This window comes from Rhincodon typus, chromosome 39 (genome assembly GCF_021869965.1).
Source record: "Rhincodon typus isolate 14 chromosome 39, sRhiTyp1.1, whole genome shotgun sequence".
NCBI classification, from domain to species: domain Eukaryota; kingdom Metazoa; phylum Chordata; class Chondrichthyes; order Orectolobiformes; family Rhincodontidae; genus Rhincodon; species Rhincodon typus.
The window spans coordinates 11,366,312-11,389,401 of record NC_063370.1 but is presented as its reverse complement, the minus strand read 5'-3'; the positions used below and the strand labels follow the sequence as shown (position 1 = coordinate 11,389,401).

Sequence of the window (23,090 nt, the reverse complement as noted above, 5' to 3'; positions counted from 1 at the left end):
CTCCATACTTGGCCTTATTTCCTTTTTTTTTGTTTCACGTACTTATGCAGTTCCTCTTTGACTACATTTGAATCTGCTCTACTACTCCTTCAGGCAGATATTAACTGCTCAGTAAAATTCTTCCTATGTTGCTTGTGGTTCCTCTGTGAATTAGTTTAACTTTTTCTTGGTTTTTGACCCTTATGGTATGTTTCTGACTGCTCTGTCCATAGGCGTCTATTAAGTAACTTCTCAAACCTTCTCTAAACTATTTCTCACTTGAAATTCCTTATCCATGAAACCACTCTTGTACTTTTTTCTGCATCCTCTCCAAGTTCACAACCTTGAGCCAGCTAAACCATTAGTGTATAACATTTCAGACCTGCAGTGAGATTATAATTTAGAATTAGATTTTATTGTCACATGTACTCTTGCACTTGAGTACACCAAAAAGTTTGTTGCCATCTTAGATACAAAATCCAGGTTTTTAAAAAAAAAAAAAATCACAATTTGATAGTGCAGTAGGGTGAAGAACTGCAATTGTAATCCTGATGAACTCCGTTGAGATTTAGATACTTGCTGTCACCAACCACAAGACACTTGGGTGGTCAGGACTGAAAACTATACACTATCTAAACGCCTGCTGTACTAAAGTTGTTTTTCCCCTTGCAGCAGCAAGATGGCAGCTATCTTGAAGATCCTCACAAGCCATCACCATCTCCTGTGGTACACGTTAGAGGATTGTCTGATGGAGTTATGGAGGCGGATCTTGTAGAGGCACTACAGGAGTTTGGTGCCATCAGGTGCGCTGATCAAGTTGAATAAGATGGCATTTTGATTTAAATTATTTTTAAAAGGTTGCAGATGAAGTCCTGCTTGTTAGGTACTGTATTTGGGCTTCAAGATGGATACTGTGAATCATGAAATATGGGTTCAGCCGAACGTACAACAGTGTCTCAAAACACTTGCACTAATTGATCAATGGGCAGTTTTAGAAATGGGGAAATTTTTGAATGACAGTTCTCTTGTCATTGATTGGATTGTAACATTCTCCCTAGTGTTATGTTAAATTACAAGGATTACATTTAACTCCTGATATGAATCTGCACAATTGTTGCAAGGCAGAGCCTAATCTACCTAGTTTCATTTCTCATGTAGCATTGACTTCTGAAAGTCCATTGACTGTAGGGCCCTCTGACAATACCAGTATTTATTGCCTATCCCAAATTGTCCTTAAGGTGGTAGAGAGCTACTGTCTTGTACTGCTGCAGTTGGTTCTGAAGGTATCTCATGGTACTGTTTGTGTGTTCCGTGTTTCCGATCCACCCATAACAAAGGAACAGATCGATTTCTGATTCCAAATCAGGATTGTTTCACTTGAAGGGGCACCGACAGTTGATGATTTTTGCTTCTCTGCCTGTGTCCTTCTAGACAGCTTTGGATATGGTAGGTAGTGGTAAGTTGATGTAGTCCTTATAGCTGGTAAATGCTGCAGCCGTGGTAAGCTAGTGGTGTAGAAAATGAAAGCTTTTGAGGTGGTGGATTGGATGGTAACACAGCTGGTTGATTTCTGTAGTTGTTTATTGGAGTTGGATATGTCTAGACAAATGGTGTATTCTATGCACTCCTACTGCTTTAATGATGGAAAGGCTTTGGGAGTTTGGGCAGTGGGTCACTCAACGCTATGATAGTGCTCTCAGCTACAATATTTATGACCGTTCAAGTTAAGTTTCTTGTCTTAGTGACTTGTAGGATGTTTTGAGTCATCTGGCTGTTTAATAATTTCAAGGAAAGATGATCCATCACATGGCAATGCCATGGATATCTGTAATTTATGAGACTTGTGTGCACTGTTCTGTTGTCTTTAATAACTTCAGTCGGAGGAATCTGCTATTAAGCTAGCTGAAGCTCTAAATGCTTGGACGGTCAGTTCCACTAGCAAACTAGTGGAAAGTGCGTGTAAACCTTTTTTAATTGCAAAGGGGTGCCCCAGTTCTGCACAGTTGGCCACCAAGTAAACTAATGATGGAGGAAACGAAAGGATGAACCGCAGGTGCAAGACATCAGAAGCAAAGTCAGATATTGCTAGAAAAACTCAGCAGATTTGCAGTATTTGGAGCGAAAGTGGAGTTAATGTTTTTTTTTTCTTCAAAGCTGAATAGCTAATGAGTGGTATGAGCCATCTCATCAAAACTGGGCTACAAAACTTCACAATTGCTAACTGTTTCAAAATAAATAGAAATTAATTACATTACCTCCCTCTGCGCAGCAGCTATCTGCTGTGCTTTATAGGTTCTCTGTTTTAGATATGTCTGGAGCAATTGTAAGTTGTCTGAAAATCTATGCTGCTTGCTGCTAAAACAATCTTTCTTATCCCAGTTCTCTTTAAAACGTGGGTGTGTAGAAATTGATCATGGCACATCACTGAAGCCATGGTGACATTTTTAAGCAATGCTCTGAATGTTTTAATATTATCTAACATGTTCTCTTATTGGTACAACTTGTTTTCCTGATGCTTGAATAGTGTCAGTTCAGGCATGCAGACTGCAAATATGGCTACATGATTGACTTTTTGATCAGGAATTCTTCTATCTTTATCTATTCTGAACATTTCAGTACAGTACTTTTGGGAGAAGATGTAAAATGTTTGTTTTCTTTTCAGATAGAACTGAAGTTTGCAAAGAAGAGTTTAAGTCGCTCTGTATTTTAGTCTGAAAATAAATAACACTATCCACTTTCTTTAAGAGATCATAATGCTGTGGGCTTTGGTTTTGCTGCAGATTTAGGCTTACATTGATTGGGCCAGATTTTAAAAAATGGTAGAGGTTAAACGATTTTGAAGTGCTTTTCTCTAGTGCTCGTTGAAGATTGCTCATTTTATGTATATTCCATTTTTAAAAATTGGCACTGTTTCAATTCTCAGCTATGTTGTGATGATGCCCAAGAAGAGACAGGCATTAGTGGAGTTTGAAGATCTGAATGGTGCATGTGCTTGTGTGAACTTCGCAGTTGAAAGCCAGATCTATGTCGGTGCGCAGCCTGCTTTCGTGAACTACTCGACTAGTCAGAAAATTTCCAGACCTGGTGATTCTGATGATTCCAGAAATGTGAACAACATACTGCTGTTCACAGTGATGAACCCTATCTATCCAATTACAACAGTGAGTTATTTAAATTTTTACTACTGCATTGTGGAGCATATTCAAATAGGATTAGGAAGTGCCTGTTGGAATTAGTTCTAAACTGAATAGAATTCTGCTGGAAATGTGGTACTTTAATGAGCTATTGCTCAGATTTTTTTCGGTATCTTATTCTGGACTATGTTATCCTGTGTTTTTTTTTCCTGCTTTGGGCTTATTAATTGAGGTTTACATTGTTGTTGCCTCCTCCTGATAGGAGATTGTGGGTGGAAGGCTGAGGTAAGTAAATGCATGATGATTTTTGTCACAATTGTTTTCATTTTTCAGGATGTTTTGTACACCATATGCAATCCATGTGGACCTGTGCAAAGGATTGTCATATTCAGGAAAAATGGAGTCCAGGCAATGGTGGAATATCCTTTTTTTTTGGTGCTAACAATGAGCATGAAACGGGATATGTATGGAAAGAATTTGAAGGAGGATTGCTGATTTTTTTTTTTTACTTTAACAAGATGTTATTAGACTAATTTGGTGTACTCTTGAAATATTTGCATAAAATTAGTTGAACTTTAAGGTTGTGGGGTTTTCCCGTTTAGGATTGGGAGAAACGTCTTCACCCAGAGAGTGGTGTGCCTGGTGGGGTTCTCTGCCACAAAAAGCAGTTGAGGCCAAAACATTGTTTTCAAGTAAAAAGTAGATATAGTTTTTGGGTGAAAAGAATCAAAGGGTGTAGTGAAGAGGGTATAATAAGGTACCAAGTTGGATGATCAACTATGCTTTTATTGAATAGCGGAGCTGAATTACTTACTCCTATTTCTGTGTTTTTTGTGGTGTATGACTGGAAATCAAAGTGCAATAAATTATTGCTGCAATTTGGATTTGCTACCATATGCAGTTAATACAATGATGTGATTTAAAGAATGGATGGTGTGACACTTACCTGTTTTCATGTTCTTTGACATCCATGGTCGTAATCCCCCTTTTGATTATTGAAATCAGATTCTACCAACCTGGAGTCCATGTGTCTCCAATTGGTCTGACCTGTTGTGCTGTCTGTACTCCAGAAGAATATTTGCTGACTGAGCCTGACGTTTCAGTCCTCTGCTTGTATCCTACACTTCATTTTAAGCCATTTGTAAAGGCCAGCTGTTCCACCAAAGGTTTTGGGTCACTCATTTGGCTGAGAGCCACTTTGGCTGTTTTCCAAATGTTATTTTCATGAATCTGTCATAAATGGTGTTATGCCATTTCTTTTTCACAGTGAAACCATTCATTAATCCTAATGATTTGACTACACACTTCTTAACAGACCATTTTTGAGTTTTTAAAAAGTAGAAGATTGCTTTATACTTTGCATTAGTAGGCAGCTATTGTGCTTTCTTTGTAATGCTGTAATATTTACCTTTAACATAAGACACATTTGACTCGGTACAGAGTGCACAGAGAGCAAAAGCATCTCTCAATGGAGCAGACATTTATTCTGGGTGTTGTACTTTGAAGATTGAATATGCAAAGGTAAGTTACTTGCTGAAATGTACTCGGAGGGTGATTAAAAAGATAAATGATGTAAGATGTATAAGCTGGAATCATAAGTCTTTAAGGAATTGTGAAGTGATGTGGGCATATTAAATGCAGAATTCTGCTTAAAGTCTTTTAACCCTCCACTTAATATGTTGATTACACTTGAGAGATTGGGATTTGTGTTAGTTTTGTTTTGCAGTTGATATAATGTGCACTAAGGCTCTGTATTGCCCTTATACAACACCAGGAAACTAGGTTTTGGCTTGGATCATAGCTGTTACCTAAGGTGCAGATGTTCACTTAATCAGTTTGTTGATCTAATTTGGACTCCATTTTCTGTAGCCTACTCGATTGAATGTCTTCAAAAATGATCAGGACACATGGGACTATACAAATCCTACTTTGGGAGGACAAGGTAATAGATTAAGTATATGCATATTTCATGTTATGCAGAATTATTTGTGATTGGAATATGTAAAATTTCAATTGACAAATTATACACATTTAATCCTACACCATATTTTACAGTTATAACTTTGGTGCTGTCAGTTAATATATTTGAGAAAAGCTTCCAGCAACATTGATTTACTGCGCCATAGAAAACTAACAGCTGATTGATTTGCCTTAAGGTGATGGGCTCTTGCTTTTGGTGTGTACCCTTCACTTTTCCAGTGAGTTGATGTTTAAGGAGATTGTGACTGGCTCAGTGGGTGGGCACTTGGTCAGGACTGAGTGCACTGTTAATTAATTTTTAATAGTGCTTTGGGCTGCTGGAAAGCTTTCACGTGGGGTAATTTAGCATTGAACAATACTTTGTTTCCAGTGTGTGTTGTAGGTTTCACTTTTTAAATATCAAGTCTTTCTAGTACAGGTCCTGTTTTTGAGTTCACTGGGGCTTGTGCAGATCTGTGATTATGTGAACTCAAATTTGTGCTGACCATTTCACTTCCTCTTGAAATCTTTCTCTGCTAGGACATTAGCCTACTTTACCAGTAAGGCAAGATTGTCATGCCTACAAATACAATACTGTGGATGCAGATTTTATGGAATAAAAACAAAGCTGTATATACTCTTGCAGATCTGCAGCATCTGAAAGAAGTCTCAGGCTGTGACCAGGCTTTCTGTCCTCCAGACCTGATGAGTATTTCTGCCATTTTCTGATTAAGATTATTCACCACAGGCTGTTTAATTCTGATAGCTGCTGGGAATAAAATTTTAAGGGTGCTGTGTATGTCTGTAATTGTTAGCTGTTTTGCCTTTTGGCTATTGACAAAACTGTACTTCAGTTCACCACCTCACCAAACAGTAGACGCTGTACTGCTGTTCTAGTATTTGAGTTTTGACTTTGTGAAGCTTGGAGCGAAGGTAGGGAAAATGCCTTTTTGAAGGCCAACATTTTGCAGAATAGTTTCACCTATCTTTATGATGCTTTTAACTGGATGGTGTTCATTTTTCACAGTGGAGCTAATTCAGCTGCCTTTCTCCACATGAGGATTATTATAGAATAGGAAGATTAATTTAAATCTTGGGCTCATTTTCTCTGCAACCCTCCATTACATCAATTAGTAAAATGAACATAAGGGTATTTCCTCTTTTTCTGGCGAATCTGTTCAATTTAAAGAATCTCTCATTGCTGCTATTTAGCTCTGAAATTTGGATAATTATGGTATTTTCATTTATTCTTTGGCAAGCTCAACTAGTTCACACATTTACTTCAAGTTAATTGCTTTTGAAATAAAAATGAAATCAATATCCAGTGACCTGGCTGGTTCAAGACTAAGTCTTAAATAATTTGGAATTGCATTAGGATTTTGTCATAAGGTAATCATCTGTACTTTGCTGTGCCTTTTAATGACTTATTAGACACTGTCATAGAAGGAAGTGAATTGGAAGGAGTTGCCTGAATGAGCGTAAGGACTAAACTTGAATACTTCTGATAGCACGTGGACATAACCTTGCGATTATGGTTCCAGACAAGGGGTAGCACATTATACAAGACTCCAGTCTCCGATTCAACTAAGGAATGAGCAATAAAAGTACTAACTTAATGAATTTTGCTGGTATCTGGGATCAGGTGATTAGATTATGACTATTAGTATGGCTTGTGTGGTAGTGGTGATCAAAGATCCTGTAAAATCTCTACAGGTTTAATAAAATGGTTCCTCATAGCATGATGTATGTGGCAGAATTAATCCCATTAAAGCTGTGACTTTGATTCCATTTACAATAAAGCTTCCTTTTTTTGTTTTGTCTGCTTTGCAGATGATTAATTCCAAATGAAGTCCAGATTATAACAAAATGAGCTTTTTTAAAAATCTAGGTCCCTTGTTCCAATGTTTTGCACTGGTAGAAATACTTAGTTCTTGCTGTAGTTTTGTAAGCAAAGATCATTGTCATCTTACCTATGTCTTGTGACTTCAAGCAGAGTGTGAGCAGCCAGTACAGTGCATAGTGTTCCTGAACCATAAATCTATTAAGGCTTTGTGCATCCGTTAAAGACACTTGCATTTGCCTGCTTTTGTTTTATTTTTTTCTAAGTAGTATGTAACAATGATCCTTAATTTTCATATCCTTGAGGTTCATCTAGGAAAAAAATACTTTTGTCTGAATAGTTCAGGTTAAATTTTGATGGAATTAAGATTTAAATATAATGCTTGTTGAGTGAAGGGCCTGTTTCTGAAATGCTTTCTGACCTAAATCTACTTGTGATGCTCTGTGACTGAACTTGTCTCAATGCAGAATGTTGCTGGAAGTTTTTATTTTCTTTGCACATCCACGACAAGGTTTGACTTTCCTGACATTTGCCACTTGTGTTCCCCTTGGTGTACTGATATATATTTAGTGAATGTAAACACTCAATGATTTTTCTGTTGACTGTGCACTCATCAGCATAGACTAGGTAATAATGCTGACACTTGGAAGCAAAACTCTTGGCTGCAGGTAATTGCCGACTGGGATAATGCTATGTTTTCATTAACTAAAATGCGAGCATTGATAGATTTTCTGAAGCCAAATATGTAATCAACATTTACTTATAATTTTGCATATATCAATCTTTGCCTTCAGGATTAATTACCTTTTTCATAATTATTTTTGTGTGGAGCACTTTAATGTTTTGGTTTTGTTTTGTGAAAGCCTTCCATTAACTTATGGAAATGTCTAGAATTCTTTACCTCGCCCTACCAAGGATATGATGGACATTTTTTTATTTAATTTAGTGCCTTGGCATTGTCCATGATCTGTCTGAAATTGGATCAGATTGCTGAACTGACTTTTGTAAATTTTCATTACATGAAGTTTGCTTCATTGCAGGGTTGTAAATGGAGCAAGTATATTTCTACTCGACTGCTCTCTGTAGTCAAGCTGATTTTTGAGGTGATGTTTTTTGGTTTGGTTACCAGTTACTAAGTAACTTGGTTAACTACCTTGACTTGAGTTGAATCATTTTGACATCTAATTTTTACATCTACCCTGACCTTCTGTTACTGACTGTAATGCCAATTACAAAACACTTTTTTTAAGACGGCTGATCGCCAAGTATACTATCTGTTGTGCATTTTGAAGTCACCATAAAATGTGGCAGGAATCGTGCTATTACTTCAGATCATTTGCAAGGCGCCTTTGTGCTCCAATCCATGTCCTCTTACAGTAGCCAATGCATGGATTTTAGTCACATGTAGTTCAAATGGGAATGTTTTTAAGTTAGTGCTGTAATGTAATTTATCATAGCATTAAATAAAGTGGAAAGTCAAACCTGAGATTTTGGCAGCCCAAATGGTGACTGTAAATTGTGACAGCATGTGTATATTTTTAAGGATATTTGTATAATTACTTCATGGAATTTCTTTGCTTAATGCACAGTTGAATTCTATTTGATTGTTATGACTGTATCTGAGTCTAATCCTGAATTGCACTATTCATATAATGAACACATCTAATCCAGAACTGTGATTATAGAATGCCATTTAAAATTGAGGTGTTCATGTGTGACCATTGGGAAGCCAAATATGCATAGTTTAAAATTAAGAGACTTCTGGAAAGTTTGCAAAATTTTTGTGTATAAATCTAGTGTATTAAAAGCATGAGCTGTATTTAATAAAATTCAGCTATAGCTAGTGGTGCATGATCAAAATGAAGCAAACTGCATATATTCTCACTTAAATGTTGAACTATACTAGTAGTCGGTTAATTTTAAACTCTGCTCTTGCATTATATAATCAACCATTTGCTGGGTAAGGGCACACACAGTGCAGCAGTAATAGGCAGACCTTTCTGGAGAAGCAAGCAGAATTCTTTCCTTTTTTTTATTGAACAAGAACAGCACATCGAGTGTCATACATTGACCCAAGATTACCCTGCAGCCACAACGATACGACATGCCATCACTTACATACTGTGAGGCAAACCATCATTTTTCTAGACTTCTGAAGTGAAGGTATTGAAGGCAGACAAAAATGAGGCATATTCGCAAGAGATGTAACTGTTTCATTTTCAAGATTTCTTCAGATAAAAGGTCAAAAACACTGCCTCATGTGAACTGATACAGAATTGTCTCAGGGGTTTTCCCTCACTTTGCTTAGAGGAGCTCTCGTCATAAGACAAGTGCATTCATACAGCGCTCTTGAAGTACATGCCGAGTTCCTTCCACCAGTCAACCCAACCTGCTGAAACACCAGTTTTCTACATTCCTACATTTCAGAGAACATTCAGACATCTGCCATAAACAACTGATACTCGGCAACATGCAAGTTCAACAGGAGGGATAAGAGACACATTGTATGAGACACATCAGTACAGCCATTTTGCTGCATAAATGATACATTACCAATGGTACATAACTTCATTTTGGACACCCATGTGGGAGATGTACACAGATCCTGCCCAAGTAAGCCTTGCTACCTACCACAAAGCCCAAGACCAACACATCCAACATTACTTTCAGGAGAACGACATGGAGGAACACTGGGTTATCATATTCACAACTTTTTACTGAACCACTTGACACCTGTGAAGAATCTTTTACCTGAACTGTGAACGTGAAATTTGTTGCTAGATGCAATTGTTAGAAGCTAGTACTGCCTTTGTATGAAATCTGTATTCATTGCTGTAAAACGTGTAATGCAGGGTTGAAGCATATGTTTGGGGCGCCATCTTTCAAAACTGCAATAAGTTGCTGTTGAAGCATTGGGTGGTAAGAAAAAAAATGCAGACATAATGTGCACATGGACGTTATTCTCTAACTCTGGCTGTAAGTAGACCTTTTTATGATTGAACCTTCGTGGTAATAGATCTATTAAGACTACACTGTAAAATTCAAAGCCAAAGTTTTATATGTATCTCTGTACTGTGGAAAATTGTAATAACTCTTAATGTATGAGTGGTTTTTTTTCTCTTGAAGAGTTTCAACTTTTCTGTTGTGATATTATTTTGGATGTCTGGCAGCTTGGGAAATGCATTTAACACTCTCCTTTTCCACTGCATCCTTTCTCTTTTTATAAGGCGATCCTAACAAGCGCCAGCGCCAGCCAGCCTTGCTTGGAGATCATCCATCTGAGTACGGTGAGAATTGGAGCTGGTTGAGGGTGGGGTTGATGCGCTTAGCGGCATACCCTTGTTTACTTTGAGACTTCAGCTTCTCCCTTTTTTTATAGTTTTGAGGAAAGTGCTTAGTTTTTTCCCTCACAGCCTTTTACAGTGGTGTGTACTGTGTGCGATGTGTTGTTAGTTTAGTTTAGTAGTTTACGGTGTTATATGCAGGCGATGATCATACAGTCATAGTTTTGGTAAGTGAATGTGATCCTGCCCTTTATATAAAGGTATAATGCACTTCCACCATGGGTTGTTGGATGGTCACCAAAGGAAGTAAGTTGACTGGCTATGAATGTAGATTTTGGTAACTTCGGCTGGTCTCGTAATTAGGATAATTGTAGTTATGCTGCATGGTGGGGTTGGCTGACTTGGCACTATTCAAGGAATCCAGTGGTACAAATTTTGTTACTGTGTGTACAACCAATCATCTTGATCACAAAATTCCAGTGTCCCTATGTTGTTTTTTTTAGTTCCGTTTCTGTTTGAAGATGAAATGTAATATGACTCGCTGTACTGTTCAATATGCAGAATGTGTTAAAACTTTCACAAACCTCCATTGCAGGTTTATTTAAGGTGTAGAGATTTTCACAGTAGCCTTCAGTAGAGCATATCTTTTTAAATCTGCTTTGATCTGTTCCTAAGGGGCTCCACAAGGAGGATATAGTCACTATCCAGATGATGATTATGGTCCACCTGCCCATTATGAACGTCGAAGGATGGGAGGACCACCTCCAGTGGGGGGCCCTCACCGGGGCCCACCCAGTCAACGCTATGGACCTCAGTATGGACCTCCACCTCCACCGCCTCCACCAGAATATGGTCCTCAAGCAGAGAGCCCAGTACTGATGGTTTATGGTTTGGACCCTTCAAGAATGAATTGTGATCGAGTGTTTAACATCTTCTGTTTGTATGGAAATGTGGAAAAGGTAAGTTTGCCCTGTTTTTCTTGGAGGCAGGGATTCTTATTCCTGGCATTGCAGTCGGTCCACAAAGTGAATAGACTATCGTAGTTTGCCTATCTGGGTTGTAACTGCCTATTAATTTTTGGTCTGTGGCCACATTGAGACAAATATGATTTCACTGTGACTTCTGATTGAAGGACAGTTTTGATTGGGTGCAGTTTTTTTTTTTTTTTTTTTTTTTTTTTTGCATCTTGTGTTCTAAGTATTTGTCACCTTGTTGTTTTCTAGGTGAAGTTCATGAAGAGTAAGCCAGGTGCTGCCATGGTAGAAATGGGAGATGGATTTGCTGTGGATCGTGCCATCAGCCATTTGAATAATACTTATATGTTTGACCAAAAATTAAATGTCTGGTAGGTGTCAACTTCTGAAATTTTCCATGGGAGAATGAGGGAAATGGATATTGGTATTTATCCAAGACTTCAAACAATAGCTGTAATTGGGCCAGTGACCCCCAGTTTTGTAGAAGCAGAGTCTGGTGTTTATCCTCTAGATACTGGCATGTCAACAAATCTTATTGTATAATAATAAGTCGTGGTGAAATTAGAACAGCGACAGGTATTAGGAGTGGGTCGCCCTAGGTAGAATCCTAAATTTTGGTTCTCTTTGAACATTACAACTAGTGTGCAAAAGGGATAGTCGCACACCATACTGGTGCTGAAAAGCAGTGTATTATTGAGATCAAATCATTCTTCTGAAGTATGAGGTAGAGGTTTTGTCGACAGCAGAGACTTCTTCAGTGTGAAGGGTCTAAAAGACCCTGTCTCTTTGAAATTGACTGTATGTATTTGTCAGGTGCTTTTGAGGATCTGAGGTTTTTATCCTCAGTTCAGTTTGCAAGTGGAACAGATGGATGTTTCTGTGGCTGCAGAAGTTCCAGCGTAGCATGTTGCTTCACTGTTGCTAGGGTCAGGGATGTCGCTGAATGGCTGCAAGGCATCCTGAAGGGGGAGGGCAAATAGATTGCGGAACATAGGTACCAACAAAAAATAAGTATAAAGAGATGAGGTTCTCGGACCTTGAGAGAGCTAGGAAGTAGATTAACAGCAAAGCAAGTGGATTGAGAGCACGAGTTAATACACAAGAGTACAGTGTCGTTTCTGTCACTGAGACGTAGTTAAGAGGGGGTCAGGATTGGCAGGCAGCTCCACGTTCCAGAGTGTAGTCTTTTGGGCTTCTTATGGAAAGATTATAGGAGGGACCTGAAATCAGTTGTAAAAGTGTGATTTAACAAGATCAGGTATTTTGCCAGAGTGGACTAGGAATAGGTACTTTTAAGTAAATCTGTATCAGAACAGTGGGTTACCTTCATGAAGGAAATGGGGAAAGTACAGGGCCAACATCTTTTATTAAAGGTGGGGTGGGGGCAACAAATCTGGTGAACCCTGGATGTTGTGAGCTATACAGGATTGGGTAAAGAGAAAAGGGGAGGCTCATGGAACATAGTGAGGTCTCAAAACAGCAGAAGCCCTGTAGGAGTGTAGAATATGCAAGAGGGAATTTGAGGCAAATTCGGAGAGCAAAAAGAGGGCAAGAAAGGACAATTGCAGATGAAATAAAATATGTTGTTTTACAAGTACGTTAATCATAAAAGGATGATTAGGAAGTGGATAGGGCCCATTAAAGGCTATATTGGTAGTTTGTACACTGAGCTGGAGGACGTTGGTAGTATTCTACATGAATGCATTTTGTGCCCTCTCACTCGTGGACTGTGATATAATTAAAGAAATTAGCATAGACTGAAGAGGCTGAGTGGTCTGGCGGTCCTAAAACTGGATAAGTACTAGGGTCTAATGGAATGCATCTCACACTGTTGAGTGAAGCAAGAGAGGAAACACAATGGGCAATAATTTTCAGTGCCTGTCTGCCTGCGGATGAAATGCTGGAGGATAGCCAGTGTCACACAATTATTGAGACAGAAAGAGAAATGAAACTGCATGCCGACCAGTCTAATTTCAGTGTTGAGAGAAATTCTGAGGGATAGAATTAAATATGCATTTGGAGAGACAGGGATTATTGAGAGCATGGTTTTGTTAAGGTGAGGTTGTGTCTGACCAGCTTGATTGGACTTTTCCTGGGTGTGACCTGATGTATAGATTGGGATGGTGCATTTGAATTGGTCTAATTGGACTTCAAGATCCAGCATGGGGAAACTTTTTTTGTAGGATGTGGATGTCGCTAGCTGGGCCAGAATTTTTTTCCAGTTCCTGGTTGCCCTTCAGGACAGTGGTGAGCTGCATTCTTGAACCACTGCAGTCCACCTGTGTCAGTTGACCCACAATGCTATTAAGGTATGAATTCCAGGATTTTGACCTAGTGACACTGAAGGAATGGTGATGCATTTCCTAGTCAAGATGGTGAGTGTCTTGGAGGGGAACTCAAAGGTGGCATTCCCATTTATTTGCTGCCTGTGTCCTTCGAGATGGAAGTCATTGAGTTTGGAACATGCTGTCTGTGGGTCTTTGAATTTCTGCAGTGCATCTTCTAGACGGTACACACTGCTACTGTGCGTTGGTGGTGGAAGGAGTAATGCTTGTGGATGTGGTGCCAGTCAAGTGGGCTGGTTTGTCCTGTATGGTATCAGGCTTCTTGAGTGTTGTTGGAACCGCACTCATCCAGTTCAAGTGGGGAGTATTCTATCACATTGCTGACGAGTGCCTTGTAGTTAGTGGAAATGCTTTGGCAAGTTAGGTGAGTTACTTGCCACAGTATCCCTAGCCTCTGACCAGCTGTTATATCCACTGTGTGTATGTGGTGAGTCCAGCTGAGTTTTTGGTTGATAGTGAGGAATTCGGTGATTGCAACACCATTGAATGTCAAGGGTGGCGGTTAGCTTGTCCCTTATTGGTGATGATCATAGGCTGGCATTTGTGTGGCACAAATGTTACCCGCCTCTGGCCAGCCCAAGCCTGGGTATTGTCCAGGTCTTGTTGCATTTGAGCATGGACTGTTTCAGTATCTGATGAGTCATGAATGGTGGTGAACATTATGCAATCATTGAACATGCCCACTTCTGACATTGGAGGGAAGGTCATTGAAGCATTTGAAGTTGGGCCTAGGACACTACCCTGAGGAAATCATACAGAGATGTCCTGGATCTGAGATGACTGATCAACAACAACCATGATTGTCATTTGTGCCAGGTGGAGAGTTTGCCCCTGATTCCCATTGATTTGAGTTTTGCCCACATTTGAACCAAGGCTTTAATAAGGTCAGGAGCTGAATAGCGCTGGCAGAACCCAAACTGGGTGTTTGAGCAGGTGCTGCTTGATGGCGCTTTTGATGACCCCTTCTATTTCACTAATGATCAGGAGTAGACTGGTGTTAATTGACTGAGTGGATTGAATTTGTGCTGCTTTTTGTGAACAGGACAATTTTCCACATCGCTGGGTAGATGCCAGTGTTGTAACTGTACTGGAAGAGCTTGGCAGGGGAGCAGCAAGTTCTGAAGCACAAGTCTTTTGTACTGTTGCTGGAATGTTGTCAGGGCCCATAGCTTTTGCAGTATCCAGTGTCTCCAGCAGTTTCCTGATACCCTGTGAATTTAATTGAAATGGCTGAAGACTTGTACCTATAATGCTGGGGGCCAATGGAGGAGGCCTTCAATAAAGGTAAAGGACCCGAGGAAACCTGACCACTTAAATCCAGAATTTGCTGAGTGGCATGTCGCAGAGGGTGATTGATTGAGAACTGTTTTGTGGCTGGAAGGCTGTGCCAAGTGTGGCCCTGCAGGGTTTGGTTTTTAGGGGCTCTTCCTGGCTTTGTGTATGTGTAATTTAGACTTGAATGATGGAGGGTTGAGAAGTAAGTTTATAAATGATATGAAAATTGGTGGGGTGGTAAATAATGATGATAGCATTAGATTAAAGGATATAGAGGGGCTGGGAAGATACTCTGATAAATGCAATTCATTCTGGATCAGTGAGATGATCTTCAGCAGACCAAACAAGACGGGAATGCACGATGAAAGGAAGGTCCTTGGGGATCAATTGGTCCTGGGGCTGCATGTCTACCAGTCCTTTTATCAATCAGTCTGGTTAAAAAGGTGTATGAGATACTTGCCTTTTCTATAATATGGATTTCAGAACTACACACAATACAAGAGATATGATTTCACTGGAGAAGGTACAGAGGAGATTTTCCAGGGTGTTGTCTGGGCTGGAGAGCTTTCTCTATGAAGAGAGATTGCATAGACTGGGGTTGTTTTCCTTGGAGCAGAGGAGATTTGGGCAGGAGAAATGATTGGGATGTGTAAAAGTGAGCATATACAGGAAGGATAATTTTGTGGAGGGATCTTTGGGGAGCATAGATTTAAGGGGCACTCTTCAAAGAGGATTTGAGGACAGATACTTTCACACAATGCCTTGCAATACCAATGCATACAAGGCAATGATCCAAGTGCTGGAAAATGGTATTAAATAGGTCCTTGTTTGATGGGCTGCGATGTTTTTTTTCTCTGCACTTGGTCTTGCTGACTCTGACAATCTAGCCTCTTAAGGCACTGAGCAGTGGTGAATATTGATTCACTATGTAAAATAATAATTATAGCTGGGGTATTTTTTCTGCCCAATACCAAAACAAGATGTTGGAAATACTGTCGGGCATCATCTGTGAAAAGATTCATGTTTTGATTGACGAGCTCCTTAAATTTGCTGCCTGTTGTGCTCAGTATAACATTGGAACCTGAACAGCGAGTCAGTAAAGATGGTTAAAAAAGTGTCAACTGTTGAATACTTGGAAAGGTTGTCTGCATGGTCTGCAAGAGGATGTCATTGTGTGGAGCATGAGGTCCTGTGCTAACTGGGGTGTATTTTTTCTGTTTTAAGTGTATCCAAACAACAGGCTATAATGGCTGGTCAATCATATGAGCTTGAAGATGGGTCTTGCAGTTTTAAGGATTTCTCTGGCTCCAGAAACAATCGCTTCACCACTCCAGAGCAAGCCAGCAAGAACAGAATTCAGCACCCAAGCAATGTCCTACATTATTTCAATGCCCCTCCAGAGGTGACCGAGGAAGCCTTCTGTGAGGTACTATTGGTTAACATTTTCATTTAGGATATTGGATCACTTGTTTGCTTTGTCACCTTTTCTGAGCTGTTGTACCTTTTTTCTACCCTCTTTTTACTTTGCACAGAGACTGGAAAGATGAGTGGACTGAGACTCCTATTTTTGTTCACTTTAATAAAAGATTAGATGCTTTCCCAACTATTAGCATTTAGACTAGCAGTATGGGATGCTGTCTTTCGACCTAAACTTTGGTTTAACTGCTTCATCATGGTTGTACTGCATGCAAGCGGACCTTTGTCGGTCCAACCCATCCATGCTGACCAGATACCCTAAATTAATCTAACCATTCTTCCTGTATTCATATCCAAATCAGCAAGGAGCCCAGCAATCACTTCCCTAGCTTCCTCTGAAGGTCTAGGATACACCTGATCAGGTCCTGGAGATTTATCCATCTTTATGCGTTTTAACATGTCTAGCACCCCTGTAATATGGACACTTCTTTCAGGGTATCACCTTTATTTCTCCAAGTTCTCTAGTTTCTCTATCCTTCAGTAAATATTGACATGAAATACTCGTTTAGTATCTTGCCCATCTCCTGTGGTTCCATATAGAAAACTTCGTTGATCTTTTAAGGACCCCTATTCTCTCCCTAGTTACTTTTTGACCTTTTAATATATTAGTAGAATCCCTTTGACAGACGGTGTTAAGGATAGTCCAAAGCTAGCTCATGTTCCCCATTTTGCCCTCCTGATTTGCCTTGAATATACTTCTACTGCCCTTGTACTCCTTGAGGGATTCACTTGATCCCAGCTGTTTATACTTGCCACATGCCTCCTTTCTCTTGACCAGAGCCTGAATTTCTCTAGTCACCTGGCATTCCCTACACCTACCAACCTTGCCCTTCGCACTAATAGAATCCAGAAACAGTTATGTTACAATCTATCTAGATTTCCTTTTGAAGGACTCTCATTTTCCAGCTGTTCCTTTACCTGCAAGTAGCCTCTCCCAACTATCATTTGTAAGTTCCTGCCTGATACTGTCAAAGCCAACATTTAACTTTTTAGATCCAGTCTATCCTTTTCCGTAACTATTTTAAAACTAATAGAATTATGATCACTGGCCCAAAGTGATCCCCTACTGACACCTCAGTCACTTGCCCTGCTTTTCTTACCAAGAAAAGGTCAAGGTTCATCCCCATACTGAATTGGAAAATTTTCTTCTACACACTTGACAAATTCCTCTCCATCCAATCCTTTAAAAATATGGCAGTCCCAGTCAATATTTGGAAAGTTAAAATCTCCTAGCGTTACAACCGTATTATTCCTACAGGTATCCAAGAACCCCTTTCACATTTGCTGATTGATTTCCTCCTGACTATTTGTTTAGGGGGTGGGAGTGGGGAAGGTCTATAGTACAACCCCAATAAAGTGATCATGCCTTTCTTATTTCTCAGTTCCACCCAAATAACTTCATGAGATGTAGTCCCAGGAATATCGTCCCTAACTGAAAATGCCATTCCTCCACTCTCTCTTACTCCCTTTTTCTATCGTTTCCTAAAGTATCTATGCCCTGGAACATTTTAAGCTGCCAGTCTTGTCCTTCCCTGAGTCACATTTTTGTAATAGCTGAGATATCCCAGTCCCATGTACCCAACTATCCCCTACGCCTTGTCTGTTTAGGCCTCTTGCTTTGAAATAAATGCAGTTCAGTTTATCAGTCTTACCCTGTTCTCAGTCAAGGCAGGCAAAGCATGGCAATTTGACTCACTGCTCTTAACTGTACCAGTCTTGAGTTGATCTTTTTTATTTCCTCACTATCTGCCTGGGGTCATTTCTTCCCCACCTCCCTGGCGATTTACAGGTCACTTCTACCCCAGAAAAGATTCCAGTGTTACAAAAAAGCAAACCCCTGCCCCTTGCACCAGCTCCTCAGCCTCCCATTCATTTGCTGTATCCTCCTAGACCTACTTTTCACTACCATGCAGCACTGGGAGTAATCCAGATATTACTATCCTTGAGGACCTACTTTTGAACCTTCTGCTTCATTTTCTATATTCTCTGTTCAGAACTTCATCCCTTATTCTTCCTATGTCACTGTACACATTGGTACCAATAACCTCCTGTTGGTCACGCTCCCACATTTGAGAATATTCTGCACCCTCCGAGACATCCTTGACCCTGGCACCAGGGAGGCAAGCCCCATTCTGATGTCTCCCTGTTGGTTCCAGTAACCTGTTTCTGTGCCCCTGATTAGAGTCCCTTATCACAATCGGTCACTTGGAACCTGACATACTCATTACTTTTAGAATAGAGTCAGTTTTAATATCAGAAACTTGGCTATCAATGCTACATTCCCTCGAGTCTGTCACTGCCTACATTTTTCCAAAACGGCATACATGTTTGAGATGGAAGTAGCCTCAGGAGTATCCTGCACTTCCTGCTTACCTCCCCCAGAAGTAAACAATCTGATTTGTATGTCTGCAGTTTTTCTCCCTTCCTGAAACTTCCACCCATTTCCCCCCCCCAGGTTTCTGATTCTTCTTTTTACTCTGACTGCATGGATCAGTTGGATTGATGGGATTTGCAGCCAAACACTTCCTACAGACATAATCATCAGGAACATGGAAATTCTCCCTAATTTCCCACGCAACGGGGAAGAGCACATTGCTCTACTAAAGACCATCTCTGCACCTTAACCTACTGACCTAGAAAATAGCAGTCTTATTGCTCTAAAAATATTGCAGTAGGATAACTTTCATACCAATGTTTTAGATTTTTAAATTTAATCAAGACATCTTGGTAAAACATTATAACCTCAGCCTACTCATTATTATAGATTTACAAACAAAAATCAAGATTTTAAATTTTAAGTCTTAAAAACATAGCTGATCAATGAAATTCTGACACTCCTGTTGTGAGTACTTCTGATAATGAGGTCTCAAAGGTCAGCTGTTAAATTTTCACTGCTTGATATCCATACAACTGAATTACAGGGAATCTCCTATTTTGGATCCATGATATAACTGCAGTTCCTGACTACAGACACCTTTTGCATTGTGAACCTAGGGAAAGTTAGAACTTGGGTGGGGAAAAGTGTCTCCACTCAAAATGTAGTGAACCTGTGGAATTCTTCACAGAAGACTCTGGCAGCCAAGTCACTTTCAATAATCAAGAAAGAAATTGCTAGTCCTTTTTAGATGTTAAGGACTTGAGGGAGAAAGCCGGAGTATGGTGTTGATCATGACTGATCCTCAATCTTATTGAATAGCAGAGCAGGCTCGACAGGTGCCTGTTAGTTTGTGCTTCTAGGAAATGACCAGTTCCAGGCATGGATGCTCTATTTGGCTTGAGAGTAAAGGAGTATCACATGACCATATGGAAGTCTTGAAAATCAACAGGGTACCAACAGCTACTTTCTTGTTTTAGGTATGTGATGAGCTGGGTTTGAAGAGACCATCTGCCTTCAAGTTATTCTCTGGAAAGAGTAAGTACCAATTTGATATTTTGTAATTGGACACTGTGTGTAGTTTTTGGAGAGGGTTCAGATGTGTAGCATGTAACTGGTATTTTCCTAGCTGGGTGTTTGGGATATTTTTATCAATTTAAATCTAGAGAGTTCACTTCTTTGTCTTAGTTCTGGTTGAAAATTCAGTGTATTTACAATCTAAGTCCATAAAGGAAACATCAAGTTTCTTCTTTTTGTTTTAGTGTTTTATCAGTTGCTTAAGGCACCTCGGCCTGCCATTCCATCAGTTCAGTGAAATCTTTAGTTATTTCAAGAACCTTGGTTATTTCCTTCTCTTGCCCAGTTGACCGCTTGGCAACCTTTGTGTCAGCTATGAAATGATCTGGTCTTCCAGCTCTTGTGGTCATGGCTTGTTTTAGCTACTAATATGTTGGTAATCACTCCAGTTCTGAGGAAGGGTCACTGGACTCGAAACGTTAACTTTTTTTTTCCACAGATGCTGCATGATTTGAGCTTTTCCAGCAATTTGTTTTTGTTCCTGATTTACAGCATCTGCAGTTCTTTCGGTTTTTACTCCAAATATATTCTCCATTGTAGGTGAGAGGAGTTCCTCTGGCCTGATTGAGTGGGATTCAAAGAATGATGCCATGGAATCATTGTCTCTGCTGAATCATTATCAAATGAAAAACCCAAGTATGTCTTTCTATAAGTCTTAACTGGGGCTATCATGGGAGGAGTGAGACTTGTGCTTATTTTGGAATAATCTCTATTTTCTGTTCATCCTCAGGTGGCCCTTACCCATACACTCTGAAACTCTGCTTCTCCACAGTGCAGCATGCAGCATGAAAACTCAAAATACTTCAGACAAGATGGACTGCTAGCCATTCTCCATTGTTGTGACTGTTTGTATTTTTAGTATTTTATGCAAAGTTGATAACTTGCAGTAACCTTCATTTGTGTAAAAGGCATGAGCCACAGTTTATGATGCATATTCCAGTTTTTTTATTTTAGTAGATTTCAGTTAATCTTTTGTAATCTGTATTGTAGAAGTGAAATGTCCCTTCACTTTTATTAGCTGGGATTTAATGTGGATCACAGCACTGCAATTGAATAAACAAACAGTTTAACTGGCATGACTTTTTTTTTTAAGATGATGGTTCAGGCCATATTGATGACTGAGCTGATATCGTTTAGGTACAACTCTCTTGATGCTTATGTTTTGTATTAATGAATCTGGCTTGCTTGTTGCTTATCTACTGTCTGTCTTTCTGCTCAGTCATTTTCTTAACTGGGAAGTCACACGACCAGGTTATAGTTCAACAGGTTTATTTCAAATTAACCTGTTGAACTATAACCGGGTGTTGTGTGACTTCTAACTTTGTCCACCCCTATCCAATGCTGGCATCTTCACATAACTTTTTTAACTAGGTTAAATAATTTTCAGTGCCACAATCTTTGGTCTGTAGTCTGTTGTGAGGGACTTGGACTCCTGTAAATCCATATTTTTGACATCGATAGACATTCCCCTGTCTGCTACATTAAGAGTCGTCTTCAAAAGAATCTAGTCGGTGATTCTGCAGGCATGACCAAGTTTTCTCCAATCATTTGAAAATTTAAGGTGTTCAGTCCCTCCATGCTCAGTAAGACTGCTAATTCCCTGTCAACAGACTGACAATATTGCATCAATTTGCGAAGAAGCCAATTACTTTCCTTTATAATTTCTTAATGTACAACATTTTTTGATTTGGTAACCCTCTACAAAATTTTTTCATACTGTCTTTGTCTTTTGCCGGGAGTGTTGTTTTTAAACTGTTCTTTTCTTGTCCAGTGCTGTCCTTTTTTGTTTTTAAAGAAAGTGGCACTCTTGGTGTAAAATGGTTGTCATAAATCACTTTTGAACACCTGATCTGTTTTACTCATCAACAGATTAGACTTGCCGTTTTAACGACAAACAGTCCCTTGTCTTCATCTTATCTAAGTCTAGATTCTCAATTCATTCATAGTTACCCATTTCAAGCACTAATTTTTGATCATCTGATTTATATTCACATTGTTAAATCTGACTTTACTTATTGTGTAGCTAATTTGGTGTATCCCATTATTGACTAGTTTCCTTAACTATATGTAAAATTCAAACTTTTCCCATTAAAACCCATCTGGCTTTGCTACTTTTTTTTGTTGTTTAATCTCAGCAGTTATACAAGCTATTTCACTGCACCTATCAGCCTTTGTACAACTACTTTTGTAGAAGTAGGAAATGGAAGAAGATTTCCACTCAATGGTTGTGATTTTATTTATTTCTTAAAGCTATTCCATGTTTCCCTATCCTGTTAATCTTACAGCAGCATCCAGTCCTGGCTGTGTCTCAGCCAAGTCTTAGTTATGGTAACCATGTCACACCCTCCAAGTTGCATTCATGTCTACAATTAATCAACTATTTAGCCAGTGGTAAATTCACTACCTTCAATAGTCTGAACCAGTGTAATAGGATTTTAAATAATGTTGATTATGTCCATGCACCACCTTGATTTGAGAGGCTTCATGAAACCTCCAAAGTGACAAGTCATCCAAGCAGTATGTCTAACTGGGAGTGTTGCTTTTATTTAACAGGCAGTGACTACTGGTTAAATAAAAGCAAACCTCCCAGTGACTATTGGTCACCATCTAGTAATGATTTGTCAGGCTGCACATAATGGTCAGGTGGGGACATAACTCTTTTTGGGATGAAAAATTAACAGCAGTGGGTCTCTGCCATTTAATGTCAACCAACAACATTACTCTGTGACTTCTTGGTGGCTAATTAGGTACTGTGGCACAACCTACCGACTAACCTCATCCCGCCCCCTTGACCTGTCCGACCTCCCTGGACTGACCTATCCCCTCCCTAACTCCCAACCTACACTCACCTTTACTGGTTCCATCCCCACCTCTTAGACCTGTTTGTTTCCTCTCCTCTGTCCGTCTTCTATCCGCCTCCCGCTCTCTCCCTATTTATTTCAGAACCCCCTTCCCCTCCCCCCTTTTCTGATGAAGGGTCTAGGTCCGAAACGTCAGCCTTTCTGCTCCTATGATGCTGCTTGGCCTGCTGTGTTCATCAACCCCTGCACCTTGTCGTCTGCAGGGAATCTGCCGGGCCGTGGGCGGCGCTGTATGCTGTACCGCAGCGACTCTGCCGGGCCGTGGGCGGCGCTGTATACTGTACCGCAGCGACTCTGCCGGGCCGTGGGCGGCGCTGTATGTTATGCTTGCAGATCGCTGTTGGGACCGATGGCTGGTTTCCTCGTCGCAGAAGCGCGGAGCAGCTGTGAGTCCGGGTTTTTTGGGGTGGGGGGTTATCCAGGAGCTGGGGACGCGTCTGGTTCGTGCGCGCCTAGGCTGTTGGTACAGCCCCTCCCAGGGTGAAGTGGACTTTAGTTTTGGGGAGGCGCCA

At 40.0% G+C, this 23,090-nt stretch overlaps 1 protein-coding gene across 1 annotated transcript; it reads left to right on the top strand.

Annotated features, from left to right (window-relative positions):
• Nucleotides 1–635: 635 nt before the first annotated feature.
• Nucleotides 636–20,793, top strand: LOC109921668 (heterogeneous nuclear ribonucleoprotein L). Its single transcript, XM_048618256.1, has 12 exons — nucleotides 636–782; nucleotides 2,903–3,140; nucleotides 3,447–3,532; nucleotides 4,538–4,634; nucleotides 4,983–5,055; nucleotides 10,140–10,199; nucleotides 10,872–11,155; nucleotides 11,420–11,541; nucleotides 16,015–16,216; nucleotides 19,621–19,678; nucleotides 20,258–20,353; nucleotides 20,448–20,793. Exons 1-12 carry the CDS (start codon nucleotides 736–738, stop codon nucleotides 20,504–20,506), a joined length of 1,422 nt encoding a protein of 473 aa, XP_048474213.1. The 5' UTR covers nucleotides 636–735; the 3' UTR covers nucleotides 20,507–20,793.
• Nucleotides 20,794–23,090: the final 2,297 nt, after the last annotated feature.